Below are 26,096 nucleotides of genomic sequence, written 5' to 3' on the forward strand. Positions count from 1 at the left end.
TGCCTGCAAACTGGATCAAGTTATTAGAAAAGAAAATCTTTCAGGCAATTTCAAAGGATTAAAGGAAAAATTCATCTTGTGTACCTGGATTTTTATATAACTGTTTTCATTATCTATTGAAAAACACTGGTGCTTTTTGTATGGGCTGTGCTCCAAGGTCAAAGTTAGCCCCATTTCTGAATTTCAGCAGATTAAAAACCCTACTTGAAGTCAATGGCCATTTCCCAGGGGAACAACTCTTTTCCAGAAAGACCTTGTCTCACTTCTGCAGGGAGGTTCTCATGCACAGGCATCTGGAGGGCCCATGAGGTGGTTGCTGGCTTGGTAAAAGCCATATCTGCATCTCTGAGATGTTTACTTAAGCCTATTTGGTATTCAGACTTCATCCTTTAGGAGCAGAAATCAAACACTGAGCATAGAGTCGTCTAAAGCTACTACTGGAGGAAGTACTATCGACAGCAAGTAGTGCACATTTTAGATACATATATATGTGTGTGTCTGTGTATATAGATAAATATTTGCACGTTGATTAGATATATTTGAAAAAGTAGGATTTGCAAGCTGGCTCAGTTGCCAAGGTGATTTAACTAAATATTCATTTATTCTCATGGAAGACAGGGACGTACTCAGTAGCTTTACAGAGGAGGGTTTTTTCCTCCTTGGATGAAGTTGTCCCAAGCAATGCACATATTCTGATAGATACAAGCATTTGATAGGCTTCCCTGACTCTACTCAGGCATCAAGATGTTATGCAGACCTGATTGTTTCCACACATCACTCCAAATATAGTATAGGGAACTGATGCATTTCTATCTCCTTACCTATTTTCCCTCCCATAGCATCCTCTAAGCAAGACTAGTTGGGCTTTGGCAGAGTAGCGAACATACTTGGCTCTGTTGGACAATATCAGATGGCCAATACTACGCTTAATGAGAAAGGAAAAAGGCCTAAACCAAGCCAAAATGAGGCAGCAAGGCTGTGAGGGAATGGGCAGGTTTCCTAAATTAGGCAATTTTCCTGTGGTTTGCAGTGAAGCATAGACTCGGTCCTAACTCTGACACCGTTAGATTGTCTTGATTTGTTAGGCAGTGGTTTCCAACCTCTGATGTTCCCAAGTACAGTCACTGCTTTGAAGAGGAGGGAGCATCAGCCTTACGGAAATTCAGACAGATTTTTGTAAGCAGGAGAGGAGTCATCCAGGTGGCAAATGGGAATAGCTGGGACACTGCTGCTTTCAGCCTCCTCCTCTATTAAGGTTGAAGGGTTTTTATACCACCCTGGCGCTTAGGTATGGAAAACTCTGTGTTTACACTACAAAACACCAAACTACTGTCAACAGAATGATTTTTTTTTTGTTGGAAAATGTCCCATTGATATAAAATCAAGATATTTTGTGGGAACTTGTCCTTTTTTGGCAGGAAGGTATCAAAACAAGCCTTTTGGATGCTGCTGTTGTCATCACTAATGTTAAATTGCTGTTATATTGTTGTTTTATTATGTTTAACATGGAACATTTTAGTATTACCCAAGAGAAAAAAAAAAAAATTAGTTCTATGGAAGTGAAAGATACGGTGACCCTTGAATCAACATGATTTGAAAGTCAAAATCCTTTAGAAATTTCAGCTTTTTGTTTCAAATCATAATGAAAACAGATCCTCGCACATCACAATTTCCTTCAAGGGCAGGTTTTTCTGACCAGCACTGGCCCAGGCTCACTCAGCTCTGCCAGAGCAATGTAAAGCTTTTGTTGATTTGAGTCCTGTACCCTGGACTCGTTGCATTTTTAGACCAAGCAGAGAAACTGTGGTTTAGAGGGGCTCTAAAAAGGAATATTCCTTGTCCTTTCTAGCTGGCCTTATATCTGTTTTGTGGCTGTTTCATACTCTGCCCTTTTTCGTAGCTGGTAACCTTCCTCTGCATGGGGCAAATGTTGGAAAATCGTGGCAGTCCTTGCTGAACTGAACAGGGAGAGTCTTAAGTTTGCTGATCACTAGGTAGGAAGATCAATCACGCATCCTGCCTTTTGCTTTTGCTTTGGGGGAAAAGGAGGAAGTGCGCCAAGTGAATTACTGGGTGATTTATTTATTTGCAATTCTAGGTTGGAATCTTTTATCTCCATAAATCTCAAGTTAGGATAGGTATTGTAACTATGCCCAGGGGTGATATATTTGTCTATGTAAAAATCAATGCCTTAACTGTGCATAGGGAGCAAACCTTCGTGTTTCACCCTAGCTGCATTTGATATCAAAAATTAACTAGGATCGTCCAGTGTTTAATTACATACTAAGATGAAGCTGTGTATTTCATTTCTGTATTGCTAGGCGCAAGGGCTGAGACTGAGCTTCAGGCTTGTGTGGAAGGATTGGCATTTAGCAGGGAGTGCAGTGTATGCCAGGTTTTGTGATGGTTGGGTGCATTGCACTAACAACAAAACAGCAAGGGGAGCTGAGACATGCATGATGTGGTTGAAAATGTCGAATGCTAGGAGTAGCGGCATGACAGAGGGGTGTTCAGCAGAGCTAACTCTGAATATGGCCTTTTTTATAAGGCCATTGTTTATTACAGAACTAAGCGCAGATGACTTTGGTTAAAAATTAGCTTTGGTGCCTTTCCAGTGTATTTCTCTCAATGAGAAGCAGGGATGGATCCAGGCCCTGCATCTTCCTGAGCTGGGCTGAGTTTCTGAATTTGCTGCTTTCCTAGGATCACATGCTTGCTTTTCCGCTTGGTGGTGTGTGGCCCTCCTTCTCCAACCGCAGTCTTTACTGAATGCTTGGATGCTTACTCTTTTCTAGCTAAGTCATGGTTTGCATCCTCAGACAGTTATGGTATTTTCTCATTTTATTGCACCCCACTGTAAGATTATTGCCTGCTCTTTTCTGTCCATGTTAGTGCTGTATTGATAGTATTTTAAATTGAATTCTGGACCTTTGGTCTGAAAGTGGGAAATGTGGGCCAGATCAAAAAAGGGTTTGCCGACATCAAAGTGTGTCTACACAATCACTATATGACAGCAGCCTATCCTTTGGTTATACATACTGATCAGCTCTGATGTTTCCAGTGCATTAATTTGTCTGTGATGATTTTCTTAGCTAAAATTTGAGCAGTAGGACTGCTGACTTCAGATGACCCTAATTTCTTCATCTTGGAGACCTCCTACTCAATAGGAGGTCGTTATAGATGAGATCAATGGAATTTTGGTAGATGGTCATCAGATTGGAGAGATTATGATAGAATTGCTAAGTTATCCTTTGTCCTGCACCCACTGAAAATGTAAGATGCATCAGTTGACTGAATCATATTATTTTAGCTCAGAAAAGCATCTGAATGGGCTGAACTTTATGGACAGGGTTTGAGACCCTTACCAGCTTCTGGTGGCCAGAGAGTAACACCAAGTATCTGCTCCTCTCCCCATCTCTCCCTTTTTGCCCAGCTGCCCCTAGTAAAGAAGCCTACCAACAACTGAGAGAGGAGGCCAACATGGATAAGGATTGTTGCTGGTGGCCCGTCAGTGTGTTGCAAATCCCTGTGTTGTATTAGAAATCACTGAAAAGTGTCAATTTTTACCTCCCTGCACAATGTCTTCTTCCCACCTGAATACCATTCATTACCATTTATATTGCCAGTCCTGTACCAGGCTGGAGGGGGTCAGATCTGCAGCTTGCATGGAAAGGTGCAGCCTTGCTGAAGGCAGTGAAGTTGTAGCTATTTGCACTGCCTAAAGATTTGGCCATTTGTCTTGAAACTGGCTTATCATCTCTGCAACCTCAGGGCATGTTGCTCCTTGCTTGCCTAATTGCCAGTTTAATCAAAACCTGACGTGCTGTTTCAAATATGATTTCTCCCACTGAACAACTCAAGCTGTCACAGAATTTCTGTGCATGTGTCTGGTGTACGCCATGAATAGCTGAAACGTATGGCTCTAATTCATGGTGCCATGAATCCGAGCACACTTGAGCTGCCCAGGCGCTGCGACTGTTTAACGATGTTCCCGTTCTCAACTATCATTAACCTTTTTGTGGGAGGTTATTCCACGCGGAGCTGGTAGGACAGAGCACGTAAGCGCTCATCTGCTCCAGTGCAAAGTCCAGCAGACAGACTTTGTTACCAGATCACTGGGGGATCAGGCATCTGGAGCTATATTCTGCTTTCTTCATTTTCTAAATGCCCTCCCCCCAGTATAAGTCTTCACAAAGACAGGCTCTACGTTTTGCTTTCTGAAGTTAAACTTCAGGGGTGTCAACTCTAGTGACCTTGTTGTTAAGCTCAGTGATGGTTTTTCCAGAGCTTCAGCCTCTGTGATCTCATGATTTTTGGTTCTGTACAACAGTCTTCTTGCATTTCTAAGTGGAAAGAATCATAGAATGATTTGGGTTGGAAGGGACCTTGAAGATCATCTAGTCCAACCCCCCTGGCAAGGGCAGGGACACTTCCCACTAGACCAGGTTGCTCAAAGCCCTATCCAACCTGGCCTTGAACACTGCCAGGGATGGAGCATCCACAGCTTCTCTGGGAAACCTGTTCCAGTGCCTCACCACCCTCACAGTGAAGAACTCCTTCCTAGTGTCTAATCTAAATCTACCCTCTTTCAGTTTGAAATTGTTACCCTTCATCCTGTCACTATGCTCCCTGGTAGGGAGTCCCTCCCCACCTTTCCTGCAGGCCCCCTTTAAGTACTAGAAGGCCACTATAAGGTCTCCCCAGAGCCTTCTCTTCTCCAGGCTGAACAACCCCAACTGTCTCAGCCTGTCCTCATAGGGGAGGTGCTCCAGCCCCATGATCATCAAAACACAGTTCCTGAAGACTTTGAGGCAGAGCAAGAAAAAGCCTAAATCAATAATATTTATTATTTCTTGTGGGTTTTATTTGCCTTGGGCTTAAAAGTCCAAGGATGTAGTCTTACAGTTTGGGGTGTCTCTCCTGAGTTGTACGTGCTTGAGGTTGATAGTGAAATGTCTTCCCAGCATCAGCTTTTGAGCAATGTCATTTCAAGCACCTGACAAACTCAGGCTTTTTCACAGGTTCTTTTTTTTCCTGGTTGTCCTGGGAGCACTAAGTTTGTTCCAGTCATTTGTAACCTTTGTAATCAGCTTGACTGGTGAAAACCTGCTTCCCTGCTTATCTACCTTGTAAAGCAGAAAGTGTAGGTATTTGCCCTCAATCCACAGCACAGGTATTTTGTTGCCCTCCACTTTTTCTTGCAATTGCTCCATTCTTTTGGTCTTGATCTTAATAAAATCTTCTAGTGGTTTTAAAACCTCTGCTTATCCTGAGCAGAAAGCCACCTTTGTGTCAAGTAACAGGCAGTTTGCAATGTAGCCTCTCATCTGTATGAAACTAATTGGAGATTTTTGGCTGACTTCTTGCAAAGGAAAAGCTTTCAGAGGACTTGCTCCCTCAACATAGAGATACAGGATCAGATGCCAGGGTCTCCAACCTGCTGTGAAGGTGAGCAAGTCTTGTCCTTTTTGTAGATGCTTCAGGGTTTATCTCTTTTTTAGGGACTTTTTTCCCCCCTATTTACTGTTCCCCTTTGCTTCTGTTTGATTTGCCTAGAAATAACAACAGCATGATTCCTCAAATGCAGTAACTTGAGATGGAAACCCCATCTCTAATTAAGTCATCCCTGGAGGGAAGGACAATGAAAGCTTGAACTCCCACACAAAGAAGTCACCTGTGCAAAGGAGCTTAAATTCACTTTGAAATGGCAGACTGGCACAGAGAGCAGCGCAGCCACCTTCCTCAGTGGCTCTCCTCTCCATCTGCAGGGGATGTACAAAGGAGGTAGGCTTTTGGCTGAGGCTTGCCCAGGGTTCAGCTGGTTTGCTTAAGGACTGATGGCTGGTTTTAGAAAAGTGAGTTTATGCTGCTCTGAAGAAGTCACTGCTATGATGGGGTCACAGCTACTTCCACATTGGATTTTTTTTTTTTAAAATCTCTTTTTTTTTCTTTTCTTTAAGCAGGCTGTGCTGCTCCAAGAATCCCTCTGCAACGAGTGGGCTTGTTTTTAATACTGATTGCTGAAAGTGAAATACTGTCTTCTATCAGCTTCTTGTGTACGTGCAATTCTTGCTGTAGTGGTCACTGAGCCACTCAACCAGTGTTACTTCAATTGAAACAATCATGTCAATCAAAGCTGGAATGGCTGATATTATTAAGACAGCATATTTAATCCCAAGGAGCCAACCTAGAAATCATACCTGCCCTTCAATGGCACCAAAGCCACTAAATGCTACTGGATATAACCCTAAACAAGAACGATTAAACAGGGTTGCTTTGTCCTTTCCTTGATCCAAGGAAGATAAGCATATATTCATCCTGGGCTCCTCAGCTATAAGGTAGTCACTACCATTGCTCAGTGCGAAGCTAATTCTTTAAAACATATGAATCCCATGTCATTCAGATACCTAGTCAGAAATACTGGTCTTTCTTCTTCCTTGCTTGGGTTGCAAGAGAGTGAAGGAAGCTTCAAGTCACTGGCAGAGGCCAGGCTGGCCACAGAATTGAAGCTTGAGTTTGTCAGTTCTTTGATCAAAAGATAATTTAAGGAACCCAAATGCAAGGTTAAGGATTAGCTTGTTAGAGGAAGTTTAGCTTGAGATCGTGGTCAGGGCTAGCATATATGGATATGTAGATCTGTACGTTCATTAAAGCAACTAAGGGGTTGTAGCTCTAAAGGGAAAAGATATACTTATCTTACATTGAGGAGTTGGCTGATTGTGTTTCAGAGGTAATGGAATATAGGACTAAGAACGATTTAAATATTGTCTGGTGCAAAGGAAAATATTCAGAACTAAAGCTGTCTATTAATTTTATAGCAGCATATTTCCCTGCAAAGAATAGGAGCCTGAGGCAAAAGGAGCTGAAAGAATTTTCAACTGGGCTAAAACACACCACCTTTTGGGTGTACTTTTCAGACCCTGTAGTCTCATTTTCAGTTATACTGTATGTCTCCTGTAATCCTTTTTGAGGCCACACAGACGCATCAGAAACGATGTAGTGTAACATGCCTTTTCCCCCTGCAAGTATGCAGCTCCATCAGTGGGATCAGGAAATTTGGCAGTGCCTCAGGACTGTTGCCCCAGCGCTGGCAAGACAGAGCAGTGCCCTTGCAGACCTGTCTGCTGCCCTTGCAGAGGACAGACATCCAGTATGACTCATACAGTGTGAAAGAGGCTTGGGTGAGAATTATTATGTATTATTCAAGAAGTACCAATCAGTATCTTATTGTTCTAGGCAGTGTGCAGACTTATAATCAAAACTGTCATCCAAAGGCCTACAGTAACATCGTGGGAACTAAGATAAGAATAATCCAGAGACATGCTTGAAGGGCCTTAAAGAATTTAGGTTCCAAATACAGAATATCTGATAACAAAAAATCATATTTGACCTTGTATGAAACATCTGGGCTGTAGAATGATGTTTAATGTGGGGACCTGTATTCTGCATACCGTTATTTTGGAGTCAGTGGGCTTGTGCAGTTTCTGACCCGTTGCAAACTTCTCAGTCTCTGGCCATGAAGAAAGAAAGAAGTGTAGGATGGCAGCATAAAGGGAACAGATGGTGAAACCTCCTGTGTCGTTCCTGGCTTCGTGAAGCAATGAAAAGGGACACAATGAAGTTTATCAAGTCCATAGCTGACTTCATCAAACTAAAATTGCTAAGCTGCAGACTTCAGATCTCTCTGAATCTATAAATCAGCAATTCTGCTGCATGAGTCTTTAAAACAAAACCAAAAAAAAAAAAAATTGACCATATTGAGCGTAGTTTCCCCCAGCTGAGTTTACAGCAGGTAAGTAAAGTGGAAAAATAAACAAACATCACTACTTAACTAGAAAAACTGTGGAGAAGGACCCAAGAAGCAAGACAGCAGTCGTCAAGTTGTAAAGCTGTGTTACATGCAAAGGTGAAAAGAGTGCAAAAAAACTCAGCCCCAAATTGTCTTTGCAAGGCACTTTTGGGCTGCTTGGCGCAGCTTCATCTTATAGGACTGGGGATTTCTGGAGTTCCTGATCGAGGTGATAGAAAGAGATGTTCTTTTACTGACTGTGACAGCAGCGTGCTTAATCTTTGCTATAAAGCTCTAAGAGTGCTCCCAGGATTTGACCATCAAAAATTGTATTCAGAATTTTCACTGATGTGGAAAGGTTACATACATATTTGCAGCTAGGGACAAGGTTTAAAAATGCTTAGATTTCATTTTCTTTGGGCTGAGGAAGGGGAAGAGATGATTCCTAATGATTATTGAAAAAAAGTCCCAGTGAATCTTTCTTTGGATGGCTGATCCAGTAGCTTGCGTATTATTGGCGTTGGAGATGAACTCAGGCCTAAAAGCTATGCTTCATATGCTGTTACTGTCTGCACCCGAGATGCATTGACTCTGCCCTCACTGGCAGTCAGAAAGTCCGTATGCAGTTGCTATATGTGAGTTAGTGAAACTGTTGTATCCAGATCCTCTATATGTGTGCAATGGGGAAATGAGAGAGACCTTTGAGACCTTCCTTTTCTTCTCACAGGTTTCTCCATCCAGCTAGGTCAATGATGAACAGTGCAGCAAAAGTAGGTGATCTCCCCTCTTCTCCCCCTTCTCTGAGACTGAACAGAAAATATGTATCCTTTAGGAGGCTTTTCATTGAGAGAGAAAACATGAAAACAGAAAGAAAGTCTGTCAGAGTTGGATCAATTTGCCCAAATGGCTCAGTTTTTCAGCTGACAGCATTTTAGCACTCAGAGGGGAGTTGTCAAAATCTCTCTACAGGCAGCCATGTCCTTCATGCTGAGACATACCTTCTATTATCTCAAAAAGAAAGAAAGAAAGAAAGAAAGAAAAGAAAGAAAAAAAGAAAGAAGATGAGGCGGCTTAGATTACTGGTCTGTTACGTCATGGAGAAAATACCCACCTTTGTTTTCATTTTTTCATCAAATAAAGCAGTGTTAATCTCATTTACTGCTTGATCGCTTGCTTCAGGCTGGAGTCTATCCCCTCTTGCAGGGAGTCTGCACCATAGCTGAAGCTTGCAGCAAGCTGGAAGCAGAGCCAGGGAGGCTGTACTGCCTGTCTCAAGGCTCCCGTTGCAGATCAAAAGAAGTGATTAATGAAGTTAGGGTGCACTGACCCACTCGGAAAATAAATTACTCATCTCTTTGCACTTCTTTAATGAGAGCAGTACCTGTAACGAAGAATACTGCTTTAGTAATGCTTTATCGTCTGGTAGTCCTTTCTGTGCAGGAAGGAATAGTCACAGAAACCCATGGAATATAGGAGTTAAGGTTTGTATGGTATGTGTTCGTGTGGCTGTGGAAGATGGAGTTCATTAAGCTGGACAAGAGGGCACACTTCAGGAGCCAGAGAAGCAGGCCCGTGTGCTGAAATGTTTCTGGGAGGCTTGCAATCACGAGTTCCTAGAGAGAGACTTGTCTGACATAGAAAGTAAGGGGAAGCAAGGTCTCATCTGCTCGGGAGGTGGTAGAGGAGAGAGAGAGGATTGCAGCAGAGGTATAGGCAGTACCAGGGAGGTACAACATGGGAATGAAGACCATGCTATGCATGCAGAGACATACAGGCTGAAAAATAAAGGCAGAATTAGAGGGGGCATCTGCTATGGGCTGTCACAAATGGAGGAAAGTGAGAGCGACAAATCCTTGGACCACATCTCACAATATTTGAAACCACAAGACACTTCAATTACCATCTCTGGGCTGGTGACTCACAGATCTACCTGTCTGCTTCGGATGTGTCTCCTACCACATAATCCAGCATCTCAGCTGATTTATCTGACAACCACCCCTGGATGCTTTGCCACTGAAATTTAAGCTCAACATGGCAAGAGCTACTGCCTGATTTCTTTTCCCCCACTGTGCCACTTTCTGCATGAACAAGAGCGTCACAAGTAACAGAAAAACAGGGCAGCGTCCCAAGCTCTGCCTGTGAGGAGTGAGTATACTGTAATGCATTTGGCTTTCATTAAAACCCTTGACCTCGAGTTGTAAGATGTAGCGCTCTAAATTATACTGGCAGGTGGATTAAAAGCTGTCTGAAAGGCAGTGAAGAAAGGATGCAATTGGTGGGAGTCTCCCTGGGGCAAGGAGAGAGTCTGGTGTGGGGATGGAGGGGACGTCCAAATACAATGCCACTACTGTTCCCAGGTGCAGTTTTGTGTTACAGTTAAACTGATAGCTGTCCCCACCCCACCCCAGGCTCTTTTATTCTTGCCCTTTCCTTTGCATCAGATCTGACACTGCTGCCACAGCAGCCTAAATTGGTTCTGCTCATTGAGCCAGTGGAAAACTAGTAATTATTGGTTTTGGTGGGTGGTTTTCCATCAAATCGGCTCTAGCTCGCTCTGTGCTTGCATTAATTACCAGGTCTGCTGCAAGGGTGAGGATGGTAATGACTGGTCGTGTCCCAAGGGAGGGAAGACCACTGTGAAATGAGTAAGCTATAACATGAAGCTGCACCCATGGTTAAGACTGCCCAGCTAAGAGAGATGAGGGAGACAACAAACACGGGTGATAGTGAGAGCACAGCAGCAAAGGACAGGCCCTGAAGGAGCACAGGTTGGGGTAAAAGAGAAAGCAAAGGGGGAAAAAATAAGGCAGAAACATCTCAGGCAGGGAGGCAGCATGATTTCTTCCCCCACCCAAGAAAGGGAAAACAAAGATTAAATCTTTTGATGGTGAGATCTGCTACTCAGCATCTGGGAGGGAGCAGCGGGCAGCCCCAAGGAGATACCTTCAAAGCAATGTAAGGAACAATTTTGTCTCTGCAGGAGATGGACTGGATGGCTTTGGCTAGGTTTCCTGCCAAAAGCTTTTTCTGAATTCTCTATCCCAAGTCTTTTCAGACTCATCTGAGGCAGAACAGGCTGAACTTGACCCACTAAGGCAGTTGGAAATGTACTGTTTGACTTTTGGGACAAGAGCAGAGTAAGGACAGCGGGAGCTGGCACAGAGCTCTTCATATCAGATTAAATCTTTGAGAGGTGTCCAAGAAAAGCTCCTTGGGCTTCGCTGCATTCACTGCTGCTAAACCCACTCTGGGTGGTTTGTGGTTACCAGTATTCATCATCTGCCCTAGGGCCCTGAGGACTTGTTGCTCGAAAACCCCTGGTCTCCTCTGCACCAAAATCCCTCTCCCACTTCCCCCTGTTTTCCAGTGCAGGTGACTGGTAAATTGTATTTCATAGCACGGCGAACACATCTGGGAGGGGAAGAATAATACGATGTGTCATGTTTCTTCAACCTGCCAGGCAAGCTTTCAGGGAGCAAAGCTCAGAAAACATGCAGCCCTGCAGGTCAGCTCCCCGCCTTGGGCACTGGGGAAAGCCAGACCTGCATGCGGCCTTCCTTCACGTGCTGCCGTATGGGGGGAAGATAGGAGGTGTATAACGTTGTTTAATTATAATGGCACATGTGAAACATTTCCTGGGTTTTTGTCTTCTTCTTCTTCCCCCCTGGCCCTCATACCAGGCTCTCATACCACAGGGTAAATTCTGCGATGTGCACTGGAAGATGCAGAGTATTGCTGGAGCCAAGGTGCTGCCAAATCAAATGTTTTAAGTCCTTAACAGAGGGGTGAGGTTCATCTAAACACAAAACACAAATTACTATGTTTGCATAGCAAAATGAGGAATCTCAGTGTGACTTGAAGAAGCTTCTTCACCGCTGACTTCCACTGGGACATAAGTTTCTGAGTCCTAAATGCTCCTTTGAAAATATGCAGCTGCCACTAGTGAAAAGCCTCCAATTGCTTCAGCTGCTATAATACTCAGGCAGGTTTTAACTCATTCCTTTGGCATTATTGTTGTCCTTAGTTTTGCCTGTGGTTCAAACCTAGCTTAGGCCCTCCCAGGTAATGGCTGTCACATGAGGGATAATTTGGTCATTGAAAAAGGCCATTTTGTTTTCCTTCCTCTCATGGTTAAGGCTGTTGTTTGTTGTGACAGCTTCAAAGCAGGAATGGTACATCCTTGGAAAAGACTAGTCCATTTTATCACGCTTTCTGCTCACACAAGCACGCTGCCAGGCGCTGCTTTTGGATTTGTGTTTACTCTAAAACATGAGATCCGTGTGTGACTTAGCCAAACGTCTCCCCAGCTCACCCCTCTCCCTGCATCCTTTGACAAGCTTTCTTCCTCGACTCCAAGGTTTTCTTTGCATTTGGCAGCCTCCATGGATGAGCCTGCATGTTGCTTTGGTCAGTACTGGGGAACTTGGCCACAGCTTGGGACAGGGAGGTGAGAACCCACCTCTTGCTTCTCGTCTGCAGATTGGTTCTGTGTGAGTTTTGCTGTTGACCACTGCCTTTGGAATCAGGGAGCAAAATGCACATACCAAAGCAGGTTTTCAGTAAAATAAATAAATAAATAAAAGGCGCAGTCCTGCATCTCTTACACCCAAACTTTAAGCTACGCCTTTAAGATAAGATGCATGAGCACACAATATTGGCATTTAAAATAGCTGCTATTATAAACATTTTATGATTGCTTCAAAAGCAATGTATAGCTGAACAGCTTCTAGAGTTGCAATATTATAAGTTTGGTCCTGTCAAGAACAGTATGGGAGAATAAAAGCATTTGCTTATTATGCTGGCTTTGCACAGGAGCCCTCTCCTCAGCATGGATTGTAGGGTCTCTGACAATGCCCACTGAGGCTGCCAGTTTTGGTAACCTCCATTTTCAGAAGGCAGCTGTGACCAGGAGCCAGCAGTCCCACCCTTGCCGGTACCCTACTTTTTCTGCTGCAGTTGCTTTAAGCTTGCGATGGTTCCTGGTGTGAAATACAAGAGGCAAAAAGGCAAGAGAGCACAAATAATGTAGTTGGAGAGCACCCTTTGGAAAACAGGGTTTTCTTGTATTCATAGGCAAACACAGCTTCAAGGGAAGGACAGGGAAATAACCCTGGGAGGGAGAGAAGAAGAGGAAGCATATGAGTTGCTGCTACCCTAAGGAGTTAAAAGGGCAATGAAAGATGAGAGATGTACACATGAAAGAGAGATACTCCATAAAAGTCCATGAATAAATGAAGTGGTGGACAGAATCAGTGCTAATTCTGACATGTCTGAGGTAGGGAATGGCTTTATAAAAGCTTTATTTAAAAAGAAAGCTTTTAATGCAAAATGGAAAAGGGTGGGCAGTGAGGAAACGATGTTTTGTAAAGATAGTCACTGATGAAAGGCAGAAAAAAAGGCTGCCGGGAGAAGTCTGAATATATGCCAAGTAATAGGTCTGCATGAAATTTGTTTAATGGCATGTCAAAAGAGTTTGTTAGCAAACCTACCAGCTTTTTAATTTCCCTTTCCATATGTTCTTTTATATGCCTACGTATTATGGAGTTGAAAAAGACTCACGAGTGGAGAAAAAAAGGACAAGAAAAAAAATTAATAATTTTGGAAGTTAAAGAGGATGAGAGTGATGATCCTGGAAACTGCAGCTCAACAAAGTAGAATGTAGTCTTCAGTGAGATAATAAATCAGATTTTTGAAAAAATCCTGTCAACAGTTAGAGGATTACAGAAATGTGGCCAAAAAGTAATGTTTTTTACAGACTGAACTGCTTTTAAAAATGGAATTTTTCAGTTACATGGAAAAAAAGGCCACGGCATGCAAAGTATACTTTATCTGTAAAGATATTAGTAAAATTGTTGGTATGTTTTCCAAGACTTTTACCTTAGAATACATATTCAGCATACCTAGTATGTGCCCATCCCGTTGTTATAAAATAAAAAATTATGTGAAGAACTGAAATCAGAGTCTCAGGAATTGATGTGCAGTTTCATGGTTACTAACTTAACTCATTAGTGATCCAAGTGAACAGGCAAACAGAATGAGGGATTAAATCCATGAAGATGGCTGTATTTGGAGGTGCTGACAGCAAAGGGCATAGGAAAGGCACTGCATAGGAGCACTGGGTCATCAGAGGTACCAGCTCAAAATTAAATTAAATCCTCTGCATGAAATGCTAGCTAGGATGTCTACAAAGGATCTTGAGAACTGGTGAGCCCGTGGAAGCTAAAAACATACCAAAAGAGGCTGGAAGATGGGTGGAAAACTGAGCAAGAGATGCAGTCTGACATGGCAGGAAAAAAAATGTGTTGCAGTGATCGCCTCTGGATGAAAGCAGTAAAGAAAGGGGACTCTCACCCCTTGAGGCAAATAATTTGAAGCATGTTTGATTAAAAAATGTATCTCCTGGTGGCTTCTCATTGCTGCTGCTGGAGCTGGGTCAGGCACGGGAGAGAACTGCAGTTCAGGTGCATGACTGTCCATGCTTACCACGGTACCATGGGCACTGAGCAAAGGAGAAGTAAGGAAAAATGAGGACCAGCCTTTCTGTTAATTGTAGTTATCTTCATGGCATTGCCAGCACCAGAGCTTTAGGAGGCAAGTCATCAGATGTTTAGGAGGTCTCTCATCAGATGTTTTAAAAAGGTTTATTTTTAGTCTAGTAAATGTTGGTGTTCTTTCTCTTTGCTTTTGGGGATTTGAATCTTCCAGTCATGTTTTCTGCTCAGGTTTTTTCTGTAACAGTGCACTGTAAAATCTCAGGGAGAAAATGAGCAAGAGCTGGCAGAAAGGTTTCCCACATGTGTCCAGGTTTCCCGCATGTGTACAGGATGACAGGACTTGTGCTCTAGCAAAATCAAACATCACAGGTGCTGGAAACTCAGCATAGGATCAGGAGAGAGATCTGCCCTGTTAGATGCTGCAAACAGTGGGTAAGTTTCCAAAAGGGACTGGGGGGAAGTGTTTTTAATGGATAAACAGATGAGACTTCTTTGTTGCTACTTTCCTTGGTTAGTCCATGCATTTGCAGATTTTTTTTCTGTAGTTTTATATCATGGCATCTGTAGATGACTAAATCGCTTAGGGGCAGATTTTTGAAGATGTGTGGATGTTTATTTTCTGTCTCTAAGTATCCAGATCCCTTTAAAACAAAACAAAACAAAACAAAAAACCCTTAGGCCAAGCTATTTTTTTTCCTTCAGTATTCACAAAACATTATCTTTGTTCTTCTAAGTTATTGGCTTTTTAAAATGTGTTGCATCTCTCATGTGCCAGACCTGAAAATAATGGCCAGTCAGGCACTTTTTCTAATCCATAAACATCTCCCCTGCTTCCTCTACCTGAGGAAGGCCATGTCACCAGGTGGATTTTCAAGGTCACGTCTACATTTCACTCCCAAAATTGTTGCTTCCAAACAGCCACTTCCCATTGCTGCCATACCTGCATATGGCCTGGCTGCTATAGGTGCAGTATGTCTGTCCTCAGTGAGAGAGGTGGTGTGAGCAGAAGACAGGGAGTTTCTGGCTGCCCATGACACACTTGCTGTTTGCTCCGTCACACCTGAGATGGTTTTGATCTTTGTGCAGTGTTGGGCAAACCTGAATCATTGTGGTAAGATTAAAAAAAAAAAAAACCAAAAAAAAACCAAAAAAAACCAGACAAGGACTGACCCACGGTTGTCTTCCAGCGTAGCCCTTGTTGCCCATTGCACTCCCTGCCCAGCTCCTGCTGCTCAGAGGGAGCCATGGCAATTGGCTGTGGTGGTGGCTGGACTTCACCAGCACGAGGAATAAGGGAAACGGAGCCCAACCTTAGTGATTAGAAACGAAATTGGCAACTTCATCGCACATGATTACAGTTGATTGCTGTTTACTTTTTTTACCTGGGAGCTGGCTGCAGAAACACCAGATGGCTATAGTCAGGGTGGGATTTAGAGAAGGCCATGCAAGCTGTTGTGATACAAGGCGTGCTCAGCTTTCCATCAGCAGTGGAGACATCTTGACCTTTGGTATTTTGTCAGAAGCTGACTTTTACTTTTTTTTTTTTTCTAATAACTAAAACCTGAGCCACTTATTTAAAGAGGTGCAGTTGGTTTTGTAGCATCCTGCAAATTTTGGGAAGGACCTGACACTAGTCATTTCCTCTGCTATAGGCATGTGTAACCAGGCCAATGCTGGTTAGTGTGTGGGCAGCTCTTCAGGTTGAAGAGCAATCGATCATATAGGCTGGTGAGTTAATAGATGTGTGGGTAGAAATGAAAGCCTGACAGCTGAAGAGATCATCACGCAGGCAAGGGAGGCCATGTCCCACGTCCTGGTGCTGCGCCATTATCAGCTCAGACCCAACATGCAGAAAAAACATCTGAAGGACCAGGCAATTTGGAAAGGGAGGTGTTGAGTGTTTCTGCCATCTCTTTTTTTTGTTAAGGCTTTCACATTCCCCTTTCAAGTGTTTTTCTGCAGTAGCTGGAACTGGAGAGGAGGAGATTGGAGTCAATCATTCCTAGAGCTGAAGCTTGAATTAAGCATCTGAAACTGCAAAATTCATGCAAAAGGGACTGGGAGTTGGCTTCACTTGGCAGAACTTGTTCTGTCAGTCTTTGTGACTGACTTGAGCTGCACCAGTGATATCAGCCTTAGCATTTTGCGTAGGTCCATTGGGTAGAATTGTGGGGTTTTTAATGGAGTCTGTGGCACAACTTGTAATACCATTAAAGCCAGAAGGGCCATAGCTCTGATCCTCTAGTTTGGCCTCCTGAGTCAGAGTTTTCTCTGTGTGCTTGTGTACCAGTCCCGTTGCTAGGACTTGCTTCAGGCACCCCCTTGACTCCCTTTCCTCAACCCTCTCAGATGTCACTATTGCAAATAACAGTAAAACTGAAGAAAAAATGTGATTCTGTTGATTAACAGGAAGGTTTACAAGGTGTCTTGATCCTGAATGTATAACTGGGGCCACAGATAGCAGTGGAGAGCCTTTTTTCCTTGTATGGGAAGACTGTGATGAGTCTGAAGAGCTACTAAGCTGGCACTCATGCCCAGAAAATGAAGCACAACAATTGTTTGCATTGGTTTATTATAGAAAGACTGTTAAAATGCAAAATTTGATTTATTAGCATTGTGGGAAGTGTACAGTCTAACAGAAGTCAAATTCGATATTTTTTTGGAAGTAGTGTGTTTTGCATCAGCAGCAAGTAGATAAAAGCTTTCTGCAACTTGTTTCGTTTATCACAAGAGAGCATTTGATGGTACTGCTTCCTCCATATTAGGTAAAAGCTTTTATAAAACATTCATAAACTTCCATAGTTATTACTGAATTGTAATGAATGTCTAAACAAACTCACGGATGTTTTGTAGTCTTTTATATACTATGCATGTATCTTTTTTACTCTAGCCTAGTCCTTTCAGCCTGCAGAATCATTCTTTTTTGTATTTGGGATCCATTGGTCCCAAGAATACCAGGTAATAAAAAATAATTAAAAAAACAATTAAAAAAAAAAAAAAAGAAAAGAAAAAACAACCATGTGTTAGCAATTTGCCCATAGGGCAAAAAAGGTCACCAGCCTCCTGGGCTGCATTAGGCAAAGCATTGCCAGCAGGTCAAGGGAGGTGATCCTGACCCTTTGTTCAGCACTGGTGAGACGTATCTGGGTGTTGGGTCTAGTGCTGGGCTACCCAGTACAAGAGAGACAGGGGTTTACTGGAGCTAGTCCAGCAAAGAGCCACAATGGTGATTAAGGGATTGTAGCATCTCTATGTAGGGGGAGGCTGAGAGAGCTGGGAGTGTCCAGCCTGGACTAGATGTGGTCCAGGGAATCTTACTGATGCATATAAGTACCTGATGGGGGGGAGTAAAGAAGATGGAGCCAGGCTCTTAGAGGCATCCAGTGTCAGGGCAAGAGGCACAAATTGAAATAAAGGAAATTACACTTAACATAAGAAAAGCTTTTTTTTTCCTGTGAGAGTGGCCAAGCACTAGTACATGTTGCCCAGAGAGGTTGTGGAGTCTCTATCCTTGGAGATACTAAAATTCACACTGAACACTTACTGTAGGCTCTTGTTGCCCTTGAGCCGGACTAGGTGATTTCCAGAGCTCCCTGCCAACCTCAGCTATTTTGCATTTCAGTGGTATCTGTGATGCAGCAAATGGGGAGCCTGTCCTGTGGTTATAAGGGCACTGATCCTGCACAATGAGCAGCTTGGAGTGAGACCAGACTGCCTGTTTCTGCTGCAGAACCAAGCAGCTATTAAATGATGACTTGTGCTTACTAATGGCATCAAATGGATTTTTAACATGTAAACGAGAAGGGGAAAGCAGGATAACTTGTTATTAGCTATGGGTTTGCCTGAAGCAGGTTTCCCATGTTAAAGCACTTAAAAGCAAATATAGAATTTATGATGTGTCGGTAGATTTTAAACCTGAATAACGTCCAGTTGTTATAATGGCTAATAATGCAAATTATCTGAGTCAGCCTCAGCATAAAGCAGTAAATATATCCTGTCCATTCAGACACACTTATTTTTTTTTCCCTCCTTTCCCATTAATATTTTATCCCCCTGAAGAGATGTTTTCAACATACTATGTGCACCAGCGTACTGTGCCCATGGTATTCCTGGATGTCATTACAAAGAAGCCCGAAGACTGTACTGCTGCTCTGCTGCCTGTGACGCTAGCTTGGAAATTGCTTGGAGCAACAACAGCAAGTGTCAACAGGGAGCCCTATTAATTATTTGGAATGTGTCTCATAAGAGGAATCAACTGCTTTTATTGCAGCACGAATATTACTTGAAACGGGAAGGTTACTCTAACTGTTATCGTAATCTATGTGTCATTAACTTTCCATGTTTAGAAAAAGAGATTAACAACCCTGTAAATTGTTACAGTAAATAGATGAATTTTAACAACATGTTTTTATTATAAATAGAAGTTTCTCAATATAGTTACCTCCAAATTACTGAAGAAGAATTGAGTCTTTAGCAATCAGGAATCTGCACGGTGGTGTTGGGAATCAAAAAACTTCCACCCAGGTGAAAGCAATACCGAGCTCCGCAAACCGATATCTGTTTCTTCTGCAGGTGGGAAAACCAGATGCAGTTGTACTTCATACCACTCTTCCTTCAAAAATTGCGGTGACACAGGAATGCTTGCTTCCCTCTTAGAGTGAGATTGACAGCTTGAATGGGCTTATGTGAAATCAGTTGTCTTCTGTAGCATATGGCCTTTTAAGAGAATATGGAGCAAAATGTATATGGTAGCGGTAAAGCAGGTATAACTAAAGTTCAGCATAGTACCCATGTCTGCATGGAAAAAGCAAAGAAATGGGAATGTTTTCAACTTTTCAGCAGGTGTCTCCACAAAATGGAAGTTCATTGTGAAAAATGCACAATAGAACAAAATACTTGCAAATCTATTCTGAATCCAGTGCCATAAAAATGTGTGTTTAATTACAGCCCTCATAGATCTCTATAGGAAACAGCAGAACTAAAACACTTATTTGTCCACAGGGCAGGCTCACAACGGGCAGGTTTCCTACATTGCCCCACCGATCCATCTCGATTCAGATCTGGAGAGACCGCCATCCAAGGGTGAGTCAGTGATGCAGCCTCCATGCACGTGCATTGTGAACCAGCTGTAGGCATGAGTGCGTATCATTCATTTATTCATAGAGCCTCCATGGTAAAATTACCACTCTCCATCCAAGAACACTCTCAGAAGCAAATTAATTCCTGCGAGAGAGCTGCTTGAGAGATGACTGTGTCCCATGTGCTCTATTACATAGCTTTGAACGTACCGTCTTGTTCACAAGCTATTTTGCTCTTCCCACTAGTTTAGTTCTGCAGGGACAGGTACACCTTAGGTCCTGCCCTCTGCCTTCCTGCTTTCCTTCCTAATGGCAGCGCACAGGCACAGGAGGCTGGCAGCAGGATGCAAAGAGGCATATTTCAGCTGCCCCTCAGGTGAGTAAAGGTACAGAAGCGGTCGTGCAGTGGTTCAGGCCTGGATTCAATCCACATTGCTGTTGCTTGAGGTTTTTCCTAGAGTTGGTGAGGAGACATGTTCACTCTAGAGGATGACTTGAATTTTAAGTGAGCTGATTGCCCTCGGGAGCAATGCTAGTAGCTGAAACATATGGAGTGAGTCCAGAGTAGCTCTGCTAAGATAGGTGCCTCTATTGAATGCTGCAAATAAAATGATATGAATGTGAGTCCTTGATTTCTTTGCCCCATTTGGAGAATTGTCCCCTTGCTGTTTTGTGATGAATCCTTGGTGTTTGCCCCTGTGGCCTGGGGAAATGGGCTTGGCCCCAGAGCAAGCATCTGCGCTGGTGCAGACTTCTTAGATCTCCTTTTGATGCTTTGAATTAGGTTATCAGTGTTGAGGTGGGATATCAAAATGACCAACTTGTCCTTCTTGGAATGGATAATAGCAAAGCTAAAATCAAAGAGGTATATGGAGGGATTTCTTGGTCAGCTCCAGAAATGTGTGTGAACATCAGACACAGGGAATGTTATGGAAGAAGAGAAAGGGAGGAGGAGGACAGCCAGAGCGTGTTAGCAGGGAGATGCACTATAGCTTAGGTTCGGGGTTTTTCCTTTCTCCTACTCTCCAAAGGGTGCTACAGTGGCAGAAAGGTACAGGATTGACCTTTGTAGTGATTGTCACCATTCTGCCCTGACACTGTGAGGCTGTGAGTATGTATCAGTGTGTACACATGTTTCTCTAAGAGGTCACAACTGAAAAATGCAACGTGTCGATGCAAGATTAATCTAGATAGGCACACTGTCATTATGTAATATGAAGAAAGCTGTCTTCTAAATCTCACTTAGTTATTCATCTTTAATATTCTGAGAGACAGAAAAACCTTTGTGTCGGAGAGTTGCAGCTGCAACTGCAAACCCTAGCTACTCCAAATGGCCCAAGGGCTTTATGGGCTAAATGAAAGCATACTGTTAATGCTCTTGGTGTGAAAGGCTCCCTTAGTTTTGAGTGAGCTTTTCTACCAGCATCCATGTGGCTAGATCTGTAACTTGATTGAGCAAATATTTGCTGGGTTTTTTTCCCCTTTGTAAGTGTGAATGTGTGTTTTCTTAGCTAATACAGTAACAAAAACTAAGGAATTGACTCTTTCTGCACAGAAGCTGCCTCAGCACTATTATTCCTTGGTGGTTCCTCTTGCATCTCTGCAAGGTGGAACCATGTGCTGGGTGTGGACCTTAGGTGTGAGGATTCACAGTCTTCTCTCCAAATCTGGTCTTGTCATGAGTTGGGCTGGTCATGTGCAATCTCCTGGCAGTCCACAACCTCCATTCAGCTTTGAATGAACTACCGTGAGATTTGACACATGCATTTCAGATCGTCAGCTGCTTCTAAGCCACTTGAAAACCTCCAGTTCTGCGGTAAAATTTACTCCCTTGCTTTTTCAGCAGAGCACTCCAATAAGGCAGAGGCAGTTATGACTTCCAGGACCTTCTTGCTCAAGTCTGTCTGTGATGTTGGGTGTGATGACTCAGAGCTTACTTAGAATAGGTCAATGTGAATCCTTGCCATGGGGTCTGGAGCAGCCTATGGAAGACTCAAGAATGCTGGAACAGCAGCAGCCAAAGAAGCTGTGCCTTGCTTTCTCCAAGATAAAAGAGCTAAAGACTAACAAAAGTCTTCAGTGATCTGCTGTTCGTGAAGGCATAGCTACCTCTGCAAGATGAATGGCACTGCCACCAGGAGCAGGGCAAAGTGGGTCAGGCAGAACAGTTGCAGCACTTGCAGAGAAGGTAAAATGGAGTTTATCCAACATAAACTGCTACATTAACTGCCTTCACCAGGGCCTCCACCCCTCACCTCCCCAGTTGAGAGATCTTAAAGAAAGGGCTGCTCAGAGTGGATGTTAAAAATGCAGTAATTGGTACTGTCTCCTGGGGGAAGAGCAAGGCTCTCCTCTGGCCCTGCGATCTGGGATGTGTGGCTCTACTTATGTGTCTGCTACCTCATTTTCAGCCTCAGCACCCAAAATCTGTTAGAGTGTTGTAATAATAATGATTTTTTTTTAATGTATGTGAGGGTTATGAGTTTTTTTTTCTTTTGTTTGGCTGCATTTTCTGATGCCTTAGGACATGCTCAGGTCATGATCCAAGCCTCATCCCATAACCACAAGAGCTGTTTTAGACAAAGGAAGCAGAAACACCTCTGTCCTGAAGCTCTCATCGGTTCTCCACATTTCCGCTAGCTGGAACTCTAAAAAAAGAGCAGCATTATGACAGTCGTCATAAACCACTAATGCTCTTGGCTGTTGCTTTGATGCTCTTCATTTCCCTTCCACATTCCCCCTCACACTGAGCTGAACACCAGGTGCAGGTCACTGTTGCACTTAGAGTGGCAAAAAGAAGAAGCCACCATGCAATGTTGACTGTAATAAATGGAAATAGAGCCAGGGTAGGAATATAAAAGCATCTTTCCTTCGCATATTATTAAAAAACGATGCAGCTTTAGTGCTCCTGTGGGTCTATGCAGTTGCAATTCTCAGCTGGCAGATTTATTTGTAACTGCCTCTTCCTTCTCCTTTTTAAAAAATTTATCACTGGTGACATTTACACACATTGTTTATGCATGCAGGGCATTTTTACCTGCCTTTCAGAGTCCTGATGTTAGTAGTGAATAAACTCCAGTAGTTTACTAGTACATTAGTGTCATCATGCATTACAGGGTAATTACTCTGAGCCACTGCTCTGTACAGCAATGCAGTAATGACACTGTAAATCACTTAACAGAAATGAGGCCCTGAATCAGCATTTTTTCTCAAGACACTTCTTATTCCACACCCCCTTTTTAATTTGAAGGTGGTTTGAAATTAGTTCCGTATACAAAGCCCTGTTAACCATTATATTTACACCTCCTCTCAGTCTAATGATCCAGACGTGATTACATGATTTTTATGCAACTCTTTACACCATCTGTATGCAGAATAATTCCAGGGGTGGATGAGACCTCAGATAGCGATCTCATAGACTGAAGATTAAACCTATGTTTAAAAATGGATCACTGGTTACTGACAATAGTAAGGAATTTCACAGATGAGGGTGATGCTGATACTCTGGCTTAGAAAGGGATTTGGTGGAGTTACCATATATCGCAATAAATTAAATTTAGCGTTTGGACTCAAATTCTGCCAGGAACTAAAACAGAGCAAATAAGTGACAAGCTTACTGAATCCACATACTAAAACTATTTATAAAGCTTTATAGAAGCAGATTTTAGTATATATGTGGACTCATATTAAACATCAAATATATGCCTGGTGTTTAAACCTAGGCAGTCTGAGGAGCGCTTCTACCCTGTTGAGCTTGTATTTTGCAAAGGCTTTCTTCAAAGTTGACGCTCAGGTAGTTGTCTTGGAGATTGATATGCTTGAAGTCAGTACATTTCCAAAACATGAATTGATAAGCAAAATCCTGTATTGGTCCCTAGTTCTAGAAATAAACAGCAAATAAAAGAGGGATGGGAAGTTCTCACCCTTCTGTGCAGGTTTCTCTAGCCAGGCAGGTTGTTTTGCCCCAGTTAGAGCACTGTGGGTTTTTTTTTCCCCCTGTAAACATCAGTTATGAGATCCAGCCTCTGCAGACACAGGATCTCATCCTAGCACTTGGGCAGCATGTCAGGAAGACAGACAGAGGTTTTGCTGTTTTTTCCTCCTCTCTTCTCCAGCTCAGTGGCATGTCCCATTGTGCTTTCTTCCTTCAAAAGCTCATCATTTTTCTCCCCTTTTACATTTGCAACGTCTGAGGAAGAAGTGTTCCTGAACATCAGAAGCGCTGTGAAATCTTATTACCAAAAATAGATCAGGTTTTTGAATCACACATTCTGGGTCTTTTTTTTTTTCTTTTTTATTTTCCCCCCTCTCCCAAAGGTCCCGGAGAGGCTTGATGGCTCTGCAGATGATGTGGGAGGATGTGACAGCTGGGCTCATTGCACAGCCCTAGCCCTCCTTCCCAAGTCCAGAGAAAGGGGAGCGCCAGGCAGAGAGGCCCAATGGCACTCCTTGCCTTAATTCAAGCTGACACATGAGGTCATGCATCCTGTGCTCGACAGGCTCTAAGACACCAGCTCTCCTGCCGCTCCCTCCTTGGGTCCAGCACTATGAGAGAGGTGCTATTCAAGAGTCCCTGCTCTGAGCCAGTGGTGGCCAGGCACCTCCTGTTTCCATGCTTTTTCATTTTCTGCTTGAAAGCCTGGGAAGGCCATTCCCTTAGCTCAAGAGTCCTTTACAGTGTCCCTCTGCTTCTCTCCAAGGTCCCACTTTTACTCGTCCTGCTCCTTCCCTTTCGAGTTAGTTACAGCTATATGTTTCCAGCTTCTTAAGGTGATACTATTTTCATGGCATCCTTCGGGTGGAAGGATCCAAGGGAGAGGATAATTCAACACCTTTGAACCAAGAAAGGACCATGCACTGGATGCTGGTTGAGGTCCTCCATGCTCAGGACCCTTACTCCCTTTTTCCCTGTGCAATTCTGGGGTGCTGTATAGTGTCTAGCTCTTCGTTGGTCATGTATAGGGTTTTCTTCTTTGCTTTTGCTCAGCCTTTTCTCCAGGTATGACTGCTCTCAGGCTTCCCCTTCATGACTGCCCTGAGCCCATCAGAGGATCTCACTCCCTCTGACATGGCGTATGAGTGCTCATTGCATCAAGCCAGCAACACACACACAACATTTTCTCATTCCGTGTGGCTTTCCAGACAAGCAGAGCATATGAGTCATACAGGTAACTGGTGTTATACCGGTTGGATGGGAGATGACTGTTCAACATACCTGCATGGTCAACAGAAAGGTTTTGCAATGACTACGAGCTTCACGTGCACTGTGAATTTTCAGCTGCCTTATTTTGAAGAGATCTATACAGATTTGTTTGTGGGGTTGCTTTGCTGTTTGTTTATTTTTCATTAGAACTCTGCTTTTTGTTGTGATGGGCAGGCTTATTTAAGGCCCTTGGCTTCCAGGCTGGAGATGAGTCTTCAGTCAGCTCAGACTGGCGACGGGGTGGGTTTTGGGTGGTGTGGTAGGTGCAGACACAAGAATGTATTGGCAGATATGGAGCTTATTTGGGTTGTGAAGACGGTGGAGAGATGAGCTCTGATATAAGGATGTGATGCTTTTCTCAGTCTAATCCAGGGCTCTCCACTAATCTGTTGTTGTGGCTCAGAACTGTACCAAAACATCTGCCTTCCTGGACTACACTGATCTCCCTGAAGTAGGAGCTGCTTTGAACATGTACCATTCTCCGTATTTATTAATTCCTCATTAGGTATCACGGGTGGTGATAACTAATGTCGTAGCTGGAGTAGCCAGAGCTCCTGGAAATCTTGCAGCCAGCCTGCAGTTCTGTTTGCTTGTTATTGCAAGGTCCCACTTTATGTCCTGTAGCTATCCATGCTCAGAAAGAGTTAATTGCATGCTGTTCGCCATTTTCTTTTTCACTGTGGTGTTGAACTGCTGCTCTTATTTCTTTGGAATGTGTGTTTTCATTGCGGAGGGGCACCTCGGGGCATTGCTGTTTATTTATAAGATAACAGTGTTCACTCTAGCAGAAAGCTGGAGCTAACAAAGTCTCTCAAGGAGGAGTGCTAAATCCTGTATGCTGGTGGGAACTATTGAAAGTATTAACACCTGAAAATATTTAAGGATTTTGGTGTGGGGAGGGAACAGTCTAAGTGATGTTTAACACTTTTTCCATTATTCCTAGTCATCTAAAAAAAAAAAAAAAAGAAAAAGCACTTTTTAACTAGCTTTTTTTACCAGCTAGCTGCTGTCTTGTAAAGGAGTTTTGCCATGGAGATCAGCATGAACTATGATTTAAAGATGCCTTGAAATGTTATTCTTTATAGGCTGTTGAAGCTGCCGTGTGACCTGATAAGCTCAAAATGGACATAGACATCCACTCAGGAATTCTTTTGACAGTGGGTTTTGTTTTCCGCTGTACTGAATTGTGCCACTCACCATCAGCAGTGGAAGTTTTCACCCACCTGACAGTGGCAACAGCTGGAAAGCAGAGTCAGCTATGGCAGTGCACCCTCAAGCATCACTAATCTAAAGTGAATGTCCTATTACCAGCTTGAAAAAAAGCTGTTGAACCTATTCAAAGTGGAAAAAAGAGCACAGTGCTACATACAGCATGAAACCCTTCTCAAACTTTTTTTTTCCCCTTTTCTGCCGGATTAATTTTTGGCTACACTTCTCTTTCTGAAATATTTATAGGGCAAATAACTGTTTTAAATGAGCAGATGGGGGAGACATAAGACAAGCTGTTAAATTAATAAACATGTGTGGTGCTT

The 26,096-nt window shown here is 43.1% G+C and overlaps 1 protein-coding gene across 19 annotated transcripts in view; it reads left to right on the plus strand.

Moving 5' to 3' along the window:
- ADGRL3 (adhesion G protein-coupled receptor L3) overlaps positions 1-26,096 on the plus strand; it is a 268,359-nt gene that overhangs the window by 109,930 nt on the left and 132,333 nt on the right. For all 19 annotated transcript variants that reach the window (XM_086463866.1, XM_086463867.1, XM_086463875.1 and 16 more), the window contains one exon: positions 19,285-19,365. In XM_086463866.1, coding sequence (XP_086319992.1) covers positions 19,285-19,365 — 81 coding nt within the window. The remainder of the gene's footprint in view (positions 1-19,284; positions 19,366-26,096) is intronic.

The sequence above is a fragment of the Leptosomus discolor genome, chromosome 4 (genome assembly GCF_034619465.1).
Source record: "Leptosomus discolor isolate bLepDis1 chromosome 4, bLepDis1.hap2, whole genome shotgun sequence".
NCBI lineage: Eukaryota > Metazoa > Chordata > Aves > Leptosomiformes > Leptosomidae > Leptosomus > Leptosomus discolor.